Source organism: Neofelis nebulosa, chromosome 8 (assembly GCF_028018385.1).
Source record: "Neofelis nebulosa isolate mNeoNeb1 chromosome 8, mNeoNeb1.pri, whole genome shotgun sequence".
NCBI classification, from domain to species: Eukaryota; Metazoa; Chordata; class Mammalia; order Carnivora; family Felidae; genus Neofelis; species Neofelis nebulosa.
This window is the reverse complement of record NC_080789.1, coordinates 119,949,031-119,962,396: the sequence shown is the minus strand read 5'-3', so window position 1 is coordinate 119,962,396 and position 13,366 is coordinate 119,949,031. Positions and strand designations below refer to the sequence as shown.

The window sequence follows — 13,366 nt, the reverse complement described above, 5'->3', positions numbered from 1 at the left end:
CCCATATGGCTAGGCAGTAGTATTCTGTCATTCTTAAAAATCTATGCAAGCAGGCATGTTTTCAGTTATGCACAATGACCACTGAATAATCAGCTTCACTCATCTCATTAGTGGAAACTGCAGGGAAATAAATCAAATCAAATCTGTGGCAGATTTGATCTCCAGTGCTCTGACAATGGCCAGAGCAATATATATCCCACCCCACTTGATCTTCTCATAATGTTCTTTCTTCCAGTGGTGGCAGTCTACACTCCCTCTCCCTGAACTCAGACACGTCTTTGTAACTGCTTCGACTAACAGAATGTGGTGGAAATGAGTCTGTCATATAAGGCGCAATATGGCTTCCGCCTGCCTCTGTCTCGGTCTGTCTGCCCTTGCCTTTGGAACCCAGCTGCCATGTTGTGAGGAAGTTCAAACCTTGTGGAGAGACCACACAGAAAAAATCCAACTGACAGCCTCAGCTAAGTTTCCAGCTAGCAGCCGATATCAACCACCAGGCCAGTCTTCAGATCATAGCTACTTACAGAACTTTCTGTGATCGTGGAAATTTTCAGTGTTTGAGCTGTCTAATATGACTACCACACGAGGCTACTGAGCAATTGTAATGTAGCTGATTTGAATGAGGGGGTGGATTTTAAATTTTATTTAATTTTAGTTAATTTAAATTTAAATAACTACATGTGGCTAATGGCTGTCACGTGGGGCCGTATAGCTTCATCTGGTCGTAGCTCTCAGCCTTTGAATCTTCCAGCTGAAGCAAAAGACATCACGGAGGAACAAGCCATCCCCATGGTGCCCTCCCCATATTCCTAATTCTCATAAGCCCTGAGGAATAATAATTATTGTTAGTTTAAGCCACTCAGTTTGGGAGTGGCTTGTTACAGAGGAATCAGTAATGAATATACCCCTTCTACTGTTTTGTTCTCTTGTTTTTTGTTTTCCCCAGTAAATAAAAGTGTACAAGTCTTTCCCATCTTTTGAAAGCCCTCTAGTTATGAGTAGGTGTCTCTGATCTTCACAGAGGCAGGTTTCTTGAATGAGTCAGCTACACTTACCATTCTTGTTCACAGCTTATTCACTGCTCACCACCCATTAGGCTCTGGATGCAAACGAGGTCACAGTAACATCAGTTCCTGCTATTTCTCCCATTTCGAAAATGCAGGACTTCTGTAGTCCACTCTATCTTCATGTTGTCTCCTATTCATTTCTGAGCAATGCCCACCCTGGCAGAAAAAGCCAGAAAAGGGGGTCCTCTTGGTCCAGAGGGGTGCCTGGGTGGCTCAGTCGGTTGAGCAGCCGCCTTCAGCTCACGTCATGATCTCATGGTTAATGGATTCGAGACCCACGTTGGGCTCTGGGCTGCTAGCTTGGAGCCTGGAGCCTGCTTCAGATTCTGTGTCTCCCTCTCTCTACCCCTCCCCTGCTCACGTTCTGTCTCTCTCTCTCAAAACTGAATAAACGTTAAAGAAAAAAAAAAGAAGAAGAAATGGCAAAGCCACTTTTTTTGGGGGGGGATGGACTATGCATGGCCCTCACTGAAATGTGAATGGCCTGTCTGACCCTTGCTGTGGTCCAAAGGTTGCCATGAAAACAGCTCTTTCAGCTGGGGTCTTTGACTCCTTTTCTCTACGGGGTTCAGAACCAATCATGGGGTATGACTGGGCCAAGAAACAAAGCAGTTCTCTCCATGTACACCTTCTGTCCTTCCTCTGCACACATCTCAGCATCAACATGCAAACCTCCCTTCCACAATCCCCGTTTTCCCTTCCTGAAACCAGCCTGCCCACCAGCTCTTAAATGTCATCTGGGGATCCCAAAGAAACTTTATGATAGCCAAGTAAGTGCAACTCCCAAATGCTATTTTTGCCCAGATTAGCCAGACATCTGGGTGGGGAGTGTGAGTTGGGGTTTCGATTTCCTAGAACATACTACCTCTATTAAAAAAGTGAGGAAATATTTCCATAACATCAGTTCTCTAGAAGTGGGATAGGTCACCTTCTCTCTCCATTGGACACAAGTTCATCCCTTGGGAGGCTGACAAAAATGTGTCCTAGTGCTCTGAAAGTTGTGTGTGTGTGTGTGTGTGTGTGTGTGTGTATTTTAATAGTCTCAGAAGGTCTGAAACATGGCAAACCACATTGTATCCAAATACATCCAAAGGTTAAATAAGATACATCAAGATTTGACTATTTGCAGTTCACACTGGGAATGCATAGTTCAATATGTGATATATTCCAGTCCAGTAAGAAGGAATCAATATATAATGAAGGGTTCTGATTTGTTTGCAATATCCCAAATACTACTGATTATGTTGTCGTATTACTGTAGTAAAAGTATTACTAATTATTGTAACTGAATCCACATAAACCATGTCACATACTTCTTCTCCCCCTACTAATCAGCTTTGGAACAGTAAATTAATAAATGCATTGGTCGCTAATCAAGTTATAAGCTTTCACATTTTTGGTCTAGGTTGAAAAAACTCAGTGGTATTAAATAGAATTTTGCAAGAGAAAAGGAAATACTATTTTTCCCAAGATGACATTCTTGGATATCACTGTCAAAATATTGTCTGATAGGAAAAAATTACAAGAATGATTAAACTTCTTGTGTATTTAATGGCTGTTTCTTTTTTAGCATTAACTAGCCTAAGTCCTTCTCAAAATCTTGTGAAGTAGGTCAATTTCCTTTTAATTTGAATAAACATACAAGCCTCCAGAATTATACTGATGTTTATTAAAATTCAACATTCCAAAGAAAATAGTTTAATAAATATTATGGTTAATTTTACCTTCACAATCTAATGTATCTGGGTTTTTCTGGGTCTTCCAATATAGATGTGGCATAGTGGACATTGTATTTAGAACACAAATTTGATAGTTCAAGAAACTGGCCAATTAGAATTTTTAATCTCTAACTTGGATACTGATTCTTCTATGCAACAAAGCTAAAAGGAATTCCCTTTGCTGGTTGCTCACTTGGGATATCTGGGTGTGGTTTATTTTCTTCTCTGACTGAAACAAAGATATTCAGGAAAATCTCTTACATCTAAAATTCTTTGTCTCACAAACAAGCTTAAGGAGGGGGAAAAAAAAACAGTAGATCAAGTCTGCCTTAATCATTTGCTTATACTGGTGCATATATTGGATTTTTTCCAGTTTCCCAAAAATAAAGCCACAGGAAAGACATACGCAGTGACATATTTAAGCTACTGGCTCACACACATTCTAAGGGCTGAAAGTATATAAAGGAAATGAAGGCAGAAGAAAAATAGCAGTTATGAAATGTAACAAGGTTTCTTATTCTTTATTAGTTCAAAGGAAGCTAGAACCTGATAACAATATGCCACATATGGTTCAGAATCAAACAAAGCCTGCTTCGTTATTTATTTTGCATTTTATCCTTTTAGGAATGAGAAAAAACAGTTCTATTGGCACTCGAGTTTATTTTCAATTAGAATCCCCATAAATTAGAAAACATCTCATAAAACAATGGGAATGGAAAAAAAAACGTTACTGAGAAAAAACTTTAAGTGTGCTTGTTTTCTGTAATGCCATGGGTCATTTGATAAGTCTTATGAGACCACTCCAAAAAAAAAAAAAATTCAACCTCTGTGTTCATGTTGACGATAATATATAATAGCGTCTTGTCCTTTGATGCAAATAAGAGGAAAAACTCATACTTACTTAGCTTCGAGAATTCAACCCCTTCTCCCCCCGCCCCCAATTCTGCCATTTGCTCATGTCCCACAAGAATAAAAGGATGCAGCTTAGAAACGAGAGCCTTGCTGTCATTGTATTTTTTCTAATTAAAATTCAGAGTATTAAACACAGTTGAGTACATCCATGCATACATGACATACCGTTATCACATACCGGAAGCTCCGATCAAGAGCACTGAGCAAAGGCTCATTTCATAACATCATTAAGATTCATTATATGCTACAGTTCAAAAAGGGTTTGTCAAAGCAAATAGTAATGGCCTGCCAGAAATGCACAAACAAATTTATATTAAATTGTCCTTTCCCTCCTTTTTAAAGTATGGGAATCTAGTCGCATTCCCAGTATATGGGTTCAGAGATTAACTTAAAAGGTTTTCAGTTTTCAGATTGCAAAACATTACCAAAATGGAATATTGAAAAAAAATTAGGTGAAAAATACTTGAGTAACTAGGTGGGGGTATAGTAATCAAGCATAATGACTGCATTGAAATTAAAAAAAAAAAGGGAAAGTTCAGGGGTGTGAAGGTAGATAGAACTCATGAGTCACAACGCAGAATATTTAATTTGGAACAAGTCAAATAAAAGCATTGCTTTTTTTTTCTTAAGAACCTTTGGTACTCTATGTTATACCTCTGAAAAGAAAGCTCTCTCATTAAAACATCTTTTTTTTTTTTTTTTTGTATATCCTGCTGAGTGAAGGTGCCTGGGGAGACAAACTTCACATGCTGGCTTTCTGACTGTAGCCCGTAAGTATGATGTTATCCGGAGATTCGACGGTGAGAATTTACTTCTTTAGACTCGATACTTTTCTTTGCCATGTTCATTGATCACACATATGTGCTGAAACAATAAAGGATTTATATGCATCGGTTTCTTAAAATATGAGGTGCAGAAAATGTAATGCAGTGATAACAGAATGTCATCTTGCAATTGGTTATTTTTCATTCAAATATATGTGTCCATTTACGTGTATATATGTGTGTGCGTATACACACATATATGTTATGGATGTGTATACACACACATATATACACATACATATATATGTACATATATGTATATATGCACATATGTAAAAGAGACCCATTTGAATGCTTGGAAAAGTTTCCTCATTGTTCTGGTTTTTGAGCCCTATTCTGAACGTGGCTCCCCAGGTCTGTAACAACCAGAAATGCTGGAGGAGTGGTATGGTTAGCCGTGGTGGAGATGGAAGTCTCCACCTGGTCAAATTACAGCCTCCAGGGAGAATGGAGAAACAGCCATGGTAAACACAACATTGACTCTTACTTGATCCTTTTTAGGTAGCAAGAAATGCGTCAGGAATATTTTGATTGCAAGGAATAGGGGGGGGAATCGGACTAATTAAGCAAAAAAAGGGGGATTTATTGGCAGGATAAGGAAGTAGCTCACAGAATCAAAGGAAGAGCTAAGCAATGATGCAACTGGAAGGAGGGAGCAGGGTAACTCCTGACTCCAGCCCATGGTGCTTGTGGGTATGCTCTCTGGGGCCCTGCTAGTCAGTGGTAGAAGGCCCAAACCCCTTGGTTTCTGTGAATTTTGGTTTAAATTTCTCATTCTTAGGAGGGAGAGACACGACTGGTCCGCTTTGACTAGGATGCCTACTTCTAGATCATTCAACGTGGGTCGGGCTCACACAGCTGGGGGTCTACGCTGGGTATATGTGTTGAAGCCATTTCTCCAAAAGGGGGATAGTTACGAACTGCATGCAACTGTGATTGGGATTCTTAATGCAAAGTGCCCAAGATATTCCTGACACATTTCTGACACAGAAGATACTCAATAAGTGGCAGCCATCATAACTACTATTTCAATAATGTGTTAAATTGATGCTGTTAAATTCTTGTGCAAAGGAGGGTAGGGATTTGCATGCATGACTTACATTCAGATCTCTGAAGTATTCATTGTAATCTAAGGCATAACCCACCACAAACAGATCTGGAATCTCAAATCCAACATCTGAGTAGAGAGGGGGAGGGAGGAATAAAATTTAGATGACATAAGTAGATGAGCCACCATAAGCTATTGTTGGTACTTAAACCGTGAAGACCTTTCACTTAGGCAGACGCAAGTGGGAAAAATGATAAGCAATGCATAGGATGAGCCCACTGGGACCTGGACCAGAGTGACCAGCCAGGGAGACAAGGTAAACAAGCAAATATACTAGGAAGGATGGCTGCACGCCTACCGTACTGAGCTGAGTAAGGGTTCAGCCAGCCCAGTGGATAACAAGAAGTATGCATGACTTAGTCATGTAGCCCCACTGTTTCCGAGTGAGCGGCATCCAATGACACAATGCCAAAGGAAACACTTTGGAAGCATAAAGTGCAGTTCAAGCAGAAGGTATTCCAAAACTGTGATATGTGACTAAGTGCATGGACTGTTGCAACTGGGAAGCGCTCCTCCCACTGTGCCCAATGTCCTCAACGTGACAAAGGGCTGGAAAGCAAAACGTGGGAGACAAGATGAAGTAGGATTGTTCCGTTTGAGAAAGAGAACGCTAAGGGTTATTCTAACCCGAGTCTTTGAATCCAGGATGCAGATGATGCTAATTAACTTTCTATCTGTATTGAGGGAAGAATGGCAGTGGATTTAAATGCAATATGAGCTACTTAGGCTAACCAAGGGAAACATTTATTGAAAGGGAGATGATTTTTATTGAGAAGTATCCTTAAGGAACAGACAATAGCTCTCCTTCCTCAGAGGTCTTGAAACGGAATAAATGTGCCTCTGGTCCAATGAGTTTTCAAACTCTTTCCAGTTTTTTTTTTTTAATCTTTTTCTTTTTAATTACAGCATTGCAGATGAAAGATGTACTTGCTTACTTTTACGAAGCCGTACTTTGGTATAGCCAATGGTCTTACAGCACGGAGAAAGTTATCTTTCTGGCGACTACTCCCAACATTTTTATCCCTATTGGCCAGAGATGCTTTTATATGGAAAGAGCAACTGGTTCCTGCTTGCAGAAAGTGCTAGAGGGGAGGGACTTACTTTCTAGCAGATTGCATTACGTGTCACTGATAGAAAGCCCAGTTGGTCCTTGCAAACTGCCAAGGTTGCTTGAGGAAAATAATCAAAGAGGAGAAGCAAGAGTGGAAGAAAAGATGTCAGAGCATATGAAAGATGTCATTGAGCCTATGGGAAAGAGTCCATTATGAGAAAGGAGGAAAAGTACCAAGCCTCAGAAATCCAGGAAGAAGAAACAGAGATTCGGAACCAGCTAAAAGGATATCAGAAAATCCCAAAGAACCCTGGTTGTAACTACAATAATGACTTTACAGTGACTAATGCAATCTCTACAGCAGGCGTTGCAACCGGGACTGGGAAAAGCCAGTTCAAAAGGCCAAACCTTCAGAGCTATCACGGGGTGAAAGAAGGACATTGGATCAGTAGATCAGGGGACTGGTTAGGAATCAGAGTGACCTGTCTCTAGCTGGTAAATGGGTGCAGTCCCTACACTTCTATTTGCAATCGTTACTTACAGATGTAGTGTAAGAGTAAGGGCAGTGACTGGAACCAGACTGCTTGGGCTCAATACTGACTCTACCCTTACAGCAGTGTGACCTTTGAAAGCTGTTTAACCTTGTTGTGTCCGATTGCCTCATCCATAAAATGGGCATAACAATAGCATCTCCTTTAGAGGAATGCTGTGAGGATTACAGGGGTTAATCTCTGCGTAGCTCTTAGAAGAGTGTAGGTCACACCATAACCTCTCACTAGTGTTACCTGCTAGTATTTTATTAATGTGGCTGCCATAAATGACACACATAAAATCTGTAATTATTTGGATATGTCTGAAGTGAATGTCTTTCAACTTCAGTTAAAATCTTATCTATACGGGGGTGCCTGGGTGGCTCAGTCGGTTAAGCGGCCGACTTCGGCTCAGGTCATGATCTCGCGGTCCGTGAGTTCGAACCCCGCGTCAGGCTCTGTGCTGACAGCTCAGAGCCTGGAGCCTGTTTCAGATTCTGTGTCTCCCTCTCTCTGACCCTCCCCCGTTCATGCTTTGTCTCTCTCTGTCTCAAAAACAAATAAACGTTAAAAAAAATTTAAAAAAAAATCTTATCTATACGGTATCTTACATGACATCCTTAGAAGATTTCTGTTTACTCACTTTGCCTAACCTTACTGCATCCAGATTATATTCCTTAAACCAGTAACGGGACAGAAACATCTGGCAAGAACTGACGTTGGGTCTACCTGCCCAGAACCGATGTCTAGATTTAATACATCCAGCATAGGAATGAAATTTGTTTTTAGAAAAAAGAGTCACTGGCAAAATGTCATTGGCACACTACCCATCCATAGTGTGCCTCTCTTGCTCTGGTGTTTTTTCAGCTTGCTGATGAGGACTGTAGCCAGATTATCCCAGGGGCTTTAGAGCAAATGTAAGTTATAAAAATCAAGCTGAAGTCTGCCTATGCAAGTGAAAAAAAATTGCCTCTCATGTTAGAATAATAAATAATCAAGCTGCTTGCTTATTCTTCCTGGCATTGGAATTAATCGTATTATGGGGAGGAGGGTAGCAAAGTGTCCTAGCTGAGGAAAGTCCTCCAAAACATGTGTTTGAAGTCAAGTGTGAAGATGATATCTGGAGCTATTTGCTCTGCTAATTCTCTGTGTTATTGAACTTTTCTTTGGAGGTGATGGGAGGTGTCTCAGATTTCCCCTTCTGTGTTCTAAAATTCAGGCTTGCTGAAGGGAGGCATTGTGCATTGTCTGGTGACAGTTCTTGGAGGCAGAAAGAGAATCCTTCTAAGCCTTTACAGTGCCTTCCCCATGTCTGACCGATAGGGGCAGTGGCGGAGGTTGGGATTCCGTGTGCCAGCCAGTCCCATGGGATCAAGTCTCCCTCTATCCCTCGCAACCAATTAGCTAAGTCCTTTGATTTTAAGGAAAACCTAAAACTAAAAATATCCAATGCACAGAGTTTCTGTGAAAACCGCAAACTGGAAAATTAAAAACCCTTGTTGTAAAGGGTTCTTTCCTCTTGGCAAGGCTGGGGAGACGTCGGGAGACTCGTGGGACTATCAAACCTTCATAGCTTCAGCTTTATGTGGAATGCTGGTGAATAGGAAACAGAGATTCTTAAACATGAAACACCACCACCCGCCAGCCAATCAACCAACAAAACCCAGAAGGACTTACAGTCAGGTCTAAAGCCATCACTTCTAGGTCTTCTCTTCACCAACAAACTACCATGAAAAAGAAAAGAAGGTGTTTAGTGATCCAGATATAACTTCTGTGAATTCCAAATTCAAAACTGAACATCATTAAAATATGTATTCCCCGTCCCCACCCCCCCCACCCCCCACCCCCTCCCCCGAGCGTGTGGAGCACCATCACAGCCTTCTAATTCATGCTCCTGCCACCACGGCACCACACCAGTGATTCTAGATAAAAGGGAGAGGGACACTGGCACCAGGCTCAGCCAGCTGCCCCTGGAAGCAGCTAATGGAGGCACAGACACCCAGCAAAGCGTGCCTTCTTCCCCTTCCTCTCTCTCAGGCTAGTGGTCAAATGGGCTATTTGTTCAGTGTGGTCAAACCATAACATGCCAGGGCAAAGGGTCACTGGTTTGGAATAGACTGCTCTCTTTGGAAACGACGTCCTGTGTTAGCATCCTTCTTCGGCTGATTTAGAAAGACAGAAGCAACAATGATGTGAATGTCCTACTCACCTGGCTACTTTAATCATGTTGGGCTTGTATTTCTCTATGCTACTGAGCAGCGCCTTCATGGTCCTCCCCGTTCCAACAACATCCTTTGCAAAGAGGACAGACAAATTCAACCTGAATGCATTTGGGCAGCATAATAGATTTTTCATCCAGACAGATGACTGTAGTCCTTATTAATAATGCATCACAATCAGAACTGCCATCAAATGGAGTAAAAGTAGGAAGCAGAGTTGGTTATATTTTTTAGACAGGTGCCTCTCTGTGAAGCTGGGTTTAGGGGAATATATTGGTGAATTATTTCCTCTTGGAATCCTTCAGCTGTGTTGAAAGCTAAGTTCGGCCTTTGGAGAGCATGTGGGACTCCTTACTGAGTACATTTGGACTCGTGCATGCACATTCAAGGACTAAATTTGGCCCTGAGGTTATGCGCAACACAATACGGGACGCATGAATTTTCATGGACATGGGATGTACATCTGAATACACTGAATGGATAAACACCTCCCCCTTGCCCTCCCCAGTCAATAGGGGATTCTATGGCTGGGAAGTGAGATGTGTCTGGACGGCAGCTGGTGACAGCCTGTGAATTCTGAGGGTGCAAGGCTGCAGTGAGCCTCAGCTCATCTCTGCTGATGAGCTGCTACACAATTAGAGGAGAATGGGCAGCAGAAATGCATTGTCCTTGGGACAGAAATCAGCTGTCAGGAGCTGATTATCAAAACAACAGGTCTGAATTTAGCCAGGGTTGGGCAATTCATTTGGCTAGAGGGTCTACTTCACGGGTGATGCCCGAGCCAGGACGACTGCAGATACATATGGCACGCACAGGCGATTGTGTAACAAAAGCTTGAAAACAGCTCCCCTGAATTTTTGCCAGCTGATAAGACAGGCGTGCTCTTGAAGGAAAAGTGGCCATTTGCTGAATTAGTCCACTGCTGCTATGGGGCCCATTCTCCTTTTTTTTTTTTAGCAGAAAAATTAAATTCTCACCTTCTCTTGGATTGCCATTTTAAAATTGATTGTGTTTATCCTTTGGTTGCTGAAGTCAGAATTGTCTGAAGTCATTGGAGGTCATTAGCACAAACAATGAATCAAGGGTGAAAAGAGTTCAAATCCTGGTTTTACTATTAAACACATTTGGTTGTGTTGGGCTAGTTTCCTCTTCTGTAAAAATGCCTGACTTGCAAGTAAGTATAAGAACCAATTCAGACATAAAAACGGATAAAGTGCTACACAACTATTACCGCAAAGCTCTTTTTCTAAATTGTTTCAAGCCACTGATTCTAGTTGGTTCGTAGGCAGTAAATTTGGAGAGCCATGTGCACAGTGGAAATTCAACAAATCCTTGACCAATTTGATAATAAGTTCTATACTTCGAAACTCACCATTAGATTCTTTCATCTAACAAATACGGGTAAGGAAAAGTCAGCTTACCTCAACAATGAGGACATTCTGAAATTAAAAACAAAACAAAACAGTTATTTAGAATATGATGCAAATCTGGCTCACAAGAGAAACACACATTTTTGCTTAAAGTTAGGAATTTCACAATTTGCTGAGCTGGCCCTCCACCATCCATCTAACCCAAATGCTTGGAGGTAATCTGGGTATTCCAGATTCATTCGAACACTCTCTCGGTCATTACCTGATGCTGCAATATTGGTGTCTACATTCAAGGGAGCAGCAAGGTCATCTCAGACCCTATGCCCTGTCTGAAGAGCTGCCCACAAGGTCATCCCAGGTCCATAATTCTGGCAAGCAGCCCCATCCAGAATTCTTTGGTATACAAAGTGTACTAAGAGTTTACCAGGAAAACAAGCCACATAAACTACATTGTTAATGAAGACAGTACTCTGCAGAAGAATCATGGACTCTGCCGGGGGCAGTCCTAACCCTGTGTCGCCACCAGTCATTGAGGATTCTGTATTTATTCTCCAATTTTCAACCTTGAGGAAGGGGTGGGCCAGAGAGAGTGCTGTGAAGTGCCTGACTGATGTTTTTAATTTTTTTTTCAACGTTTTTTATTTATTTTTGGGACAGAGAGAGACAGAGCATGAACGGGGGAGGGGCAGAGAGAGAGGGAGACACAGAATCGGAAACAGGCTCCAGGCTCCGAGCCATCAGCCCAGAGCCTGATGCGGGGCTCGAACTCACGGACCGCGAGATCATGACCTGGCTGAAGTCGGACGCTCAACCGACTGCGCCACCCAGGCGCCCCTGATGTTTTTAGAAACATGGTTGGGTTGCTTGTTATGTGCTCTCGAGGCATACCTCTCCTTTTCCCCTAAAAACATTATGTTTCATTTCAATTCCTGTTTGACACCTGCCTGCCCACTAGATATAAACTCCATGAGGGTAGGAATCATGTTTGTCTTGCTTACTATTGTATTTGCAGCCCCTAGCATATATACCTGCATATAGATGCTCAGTAATTTATTGAGTGGAGGAATAATAACCGATTATACTGGTTAATTCATTAAAACTGACCAATGAAATGGATTTGTAGTTACATGTCAATACTATCTCACCAAATTAAAATGTGACTGTGCTGATATGACATTGCAATGAACTAAATGGTGTGGATATTCCCTCAACATAATGTCTTTCTTTACATAACTCTTCATTTATCCCTATGATTCATATAAGACTTTAAAAATCCTATCAAGCCTTCCACCTTAGAAATCTTACTTATGTCTAATGCCAAAGAGATTTAAGTAATGAAAATGTTAATCAACCAACCCAAATCACATTACTTTATGTGTCCAATGCTTCTTAGAAGGAAGTATCTTTCTAGAAGTGATTTTCTCCCAGGTATAGTATTTTTAGTCATTAAATGCATTACAAAATCTTGGTTTTATCATTAAAATGTAAAGTTATCGTGTCCATATCCCCTAGCCTAAGGATCACAGGAACAGAGAAATCCCCTTGGTATTCTGAGCACATTTGCTGTGTTCTTAACAATTAACCCGTAACAGTTAGTTAGGATGTGCATTTTTAGTTTGATTGACGCTTACCAACCATGCCTATTAACCAACCTGAATACTTGGAGAATACTTGGTTAATTTGATTCCTTAGCTCATAATCTTTTTTTGTTTCAATCTAATAAGGAAAGGCCTTTTAAAACTCTGTTAGTCTGCATTCTTGCCTAATTAAATAAAGTGCACTGAACATAATTAAATCTGTTTTTTAAAAGCTTAGAACCTTGCAAAACAAGAGTCATCTTTGAAAACATTTAGCTATAACTATAAGATACAGTGGTGGCTGGGAAGTGAGACTTGAATGTATGTACTAATCCAGAAATATATTGTCAAAATTACTTAAACATATTTTAAAAGCAAGGTAATGCATATACGTGTTCAAATCAAATAGAAAAGTCAAAGGTTTTCTAAATGTTGATGTGCATCTAACTGTAAAGTATTTAAAATGCTTATGCACTTTATGTTAAAGTTATCATGGCATTCTGTGTAATACATAGCCACAATACTGTCACATCTAACAAAAATGACAATAATCTATTTTGTTTTTTCATTTCATCCAGTTTTATACAGTTTTATACATTTGATCCAGTGACATACACTGTATAACTTTAAGGTGTATAGTATAATGCTTTGACTTATATACTATTACTAAATAATTACCTAAACAAATTTAGTTAGCATGCATCATCTCATATAGATACAATAAAAGAAGAAAGCAAAAAAGGGAAACATTTTTTTCCTTATGATGAAAACTCTCAGGATTTATTCTCTTAACAACTTTCCCGTATATCACAGAGCAATGTCAGCTACAGTCATGATATTGTACATTTCATCCCTAGTACTTATTTATCTTATAACTAAAAGTTTTTACCTTTTCACCACCTTCCCCTGATCTCCCTGCCCCCCACCCCTACCTCAGGTAACCACAAATCTGATCTCTTTTTCTATGAGTTTGGTTTGTGTTGTTTTGTT

At 40.6% G+C, this 13,366-nt stretch overlaps 1 protein-coding gene across 2 annotated transcripts in view; it reads right to left on the bottom strand.

The window, feature by feature from the left end:
- Positions 1 to 3,277: 3,277 nt before the first annotated feature.
- PRTFDC1 (phosphoribosyl transferase domain containing 1) overlaps positions 3,278 to 13,366 on the bottom strand; it is a 100,799-nt gene continuing 90,710 nt past the window's right edge. For both annotated transcript variants that reach the window (XM_058681680.1, XM_058681679.1), the window contains 5 exons: positions 10,851 to 10,868; positions 9,420 to 9,502; positions 8,888 to 8,934; positions 5,622 to 5,698; positions 3,278 to 4,561 (listed from right to left, as the gene is read on the bottom strand). In XM_058681680.1, coding sequence (XP_058537663.1) covers positions 4,514 to 4,561; positions 5,622 to 5,698; positions 8,888 to 8,934; positions 9,420 to 9,502; positions 10,851 to 10,868 — 273 coding nt within the window. In that variant the 3' untranslated portion in view covers positions 3,278 to 4,513. The remainder of the gene's footprint in view (positions 4,562 to 5,621; positions 5,699 to 8,887; positions 8,935 to 9,419; positions 9,503 to 10,850; positions 10,869 to 13,366) is intronic.